Genomic DNA, 648 nt, shown 5'->3' with positions numbered 1-648 from the left:
CAAAGGAACTTTATTACAACAAGAGCAGATTAATGAGAAAACTTACAAACAAGACTGCAAAGCTTTATTAGAAGAACCAGTTTTTTTTTGCAGCGAAGCCATCCATCCAAGTCTGATGGACATGCACCAGCATGAGTGCTTCAGGCGTGTCTGCCTTGGTTTTCAGCACTACGGTAGTTAGGCAGCATCGCCGCCCTTCATCTGACTTTTCCCACTTGTCAAATTTCACAAGCCAAGCATCTGGATGAATCTGAGTAGAAGAAACTCTATCCAGCCATACTCGAAATTGCCTGCCTTTTTTGTCACCATAACATGCAGAAAAGGCATCTATGCATTCATGAAGAGGTCTCTCAACTCCAGAAGGATGAATCAACACACCATTGTGAGACTGCAAATCACATTATATAAAGATGAAATTTGTACTGATGAATTATAGTACCATGATAAACATTTATGAAATCAATATAACAAAAAATCCATAAAAAATGCTAGCCATTGACATATACTATATACTCATACCAACTAGGAGAAATAACTTCAACAGCGCCATGACGGCTATTGCTAAAAGATGATAAAATAACAGAAAATGTGAAGGGTTCATAATAACATACAGTAATCTTCTTCATGATCTCAATAGTAGTAGCAGAT

The 648-nt window shown here is 37.3% G+C and overlaps 1 protein-coding gene across 1 annotated transcript; it reads right to left on the bottom strand.

Annotated features, from left to right (window-relative positions):
• Nucleotides 1-24: 24 nt before the first annotated feature.
• LOC110093717 (sucrose-phosphatase 2-like) lies at nt 25-642 on the bottom strand. The gene is made up of 2 exons (XM_020818694.2): nt 612-642; nt 25-388 (listed from the first exon to the last, which is right to left on the bottom strand). The coding sequence occupies exons 1-2, from the start codon at nt 624-626 to the stop codon at nt 68-70; spliced, it is 336 nt and encodes a 111-aa protein (XP_020674353.1). The 5' UTR covers nt 627-642; the 3' UTR covers nt 25-67.
• Between the last annotated feature and the right edge of the window lie 6 nt (nt 643-648).

Source organism: Dendrobium catenatum, unplaced genomic scaffold (assembly GCF_001605985.2).
Source record: "Dendrobium catenatum unplaced genomic scaffold, ASM160598v2 original_scaffold_62884, whole genome shotgun sequence".
Classification (NCBI taxonomy): domain Eukaryota; kingdom Viridiplantae; phylum Streptophyta; class Magnoliopsida; order Asparagales; family Orchidaceae; genus Dendrobium; species Dendrobium catenatum.
This window is presented reverse-complemented; position numbering and strand designations above follow the sequence as displayed.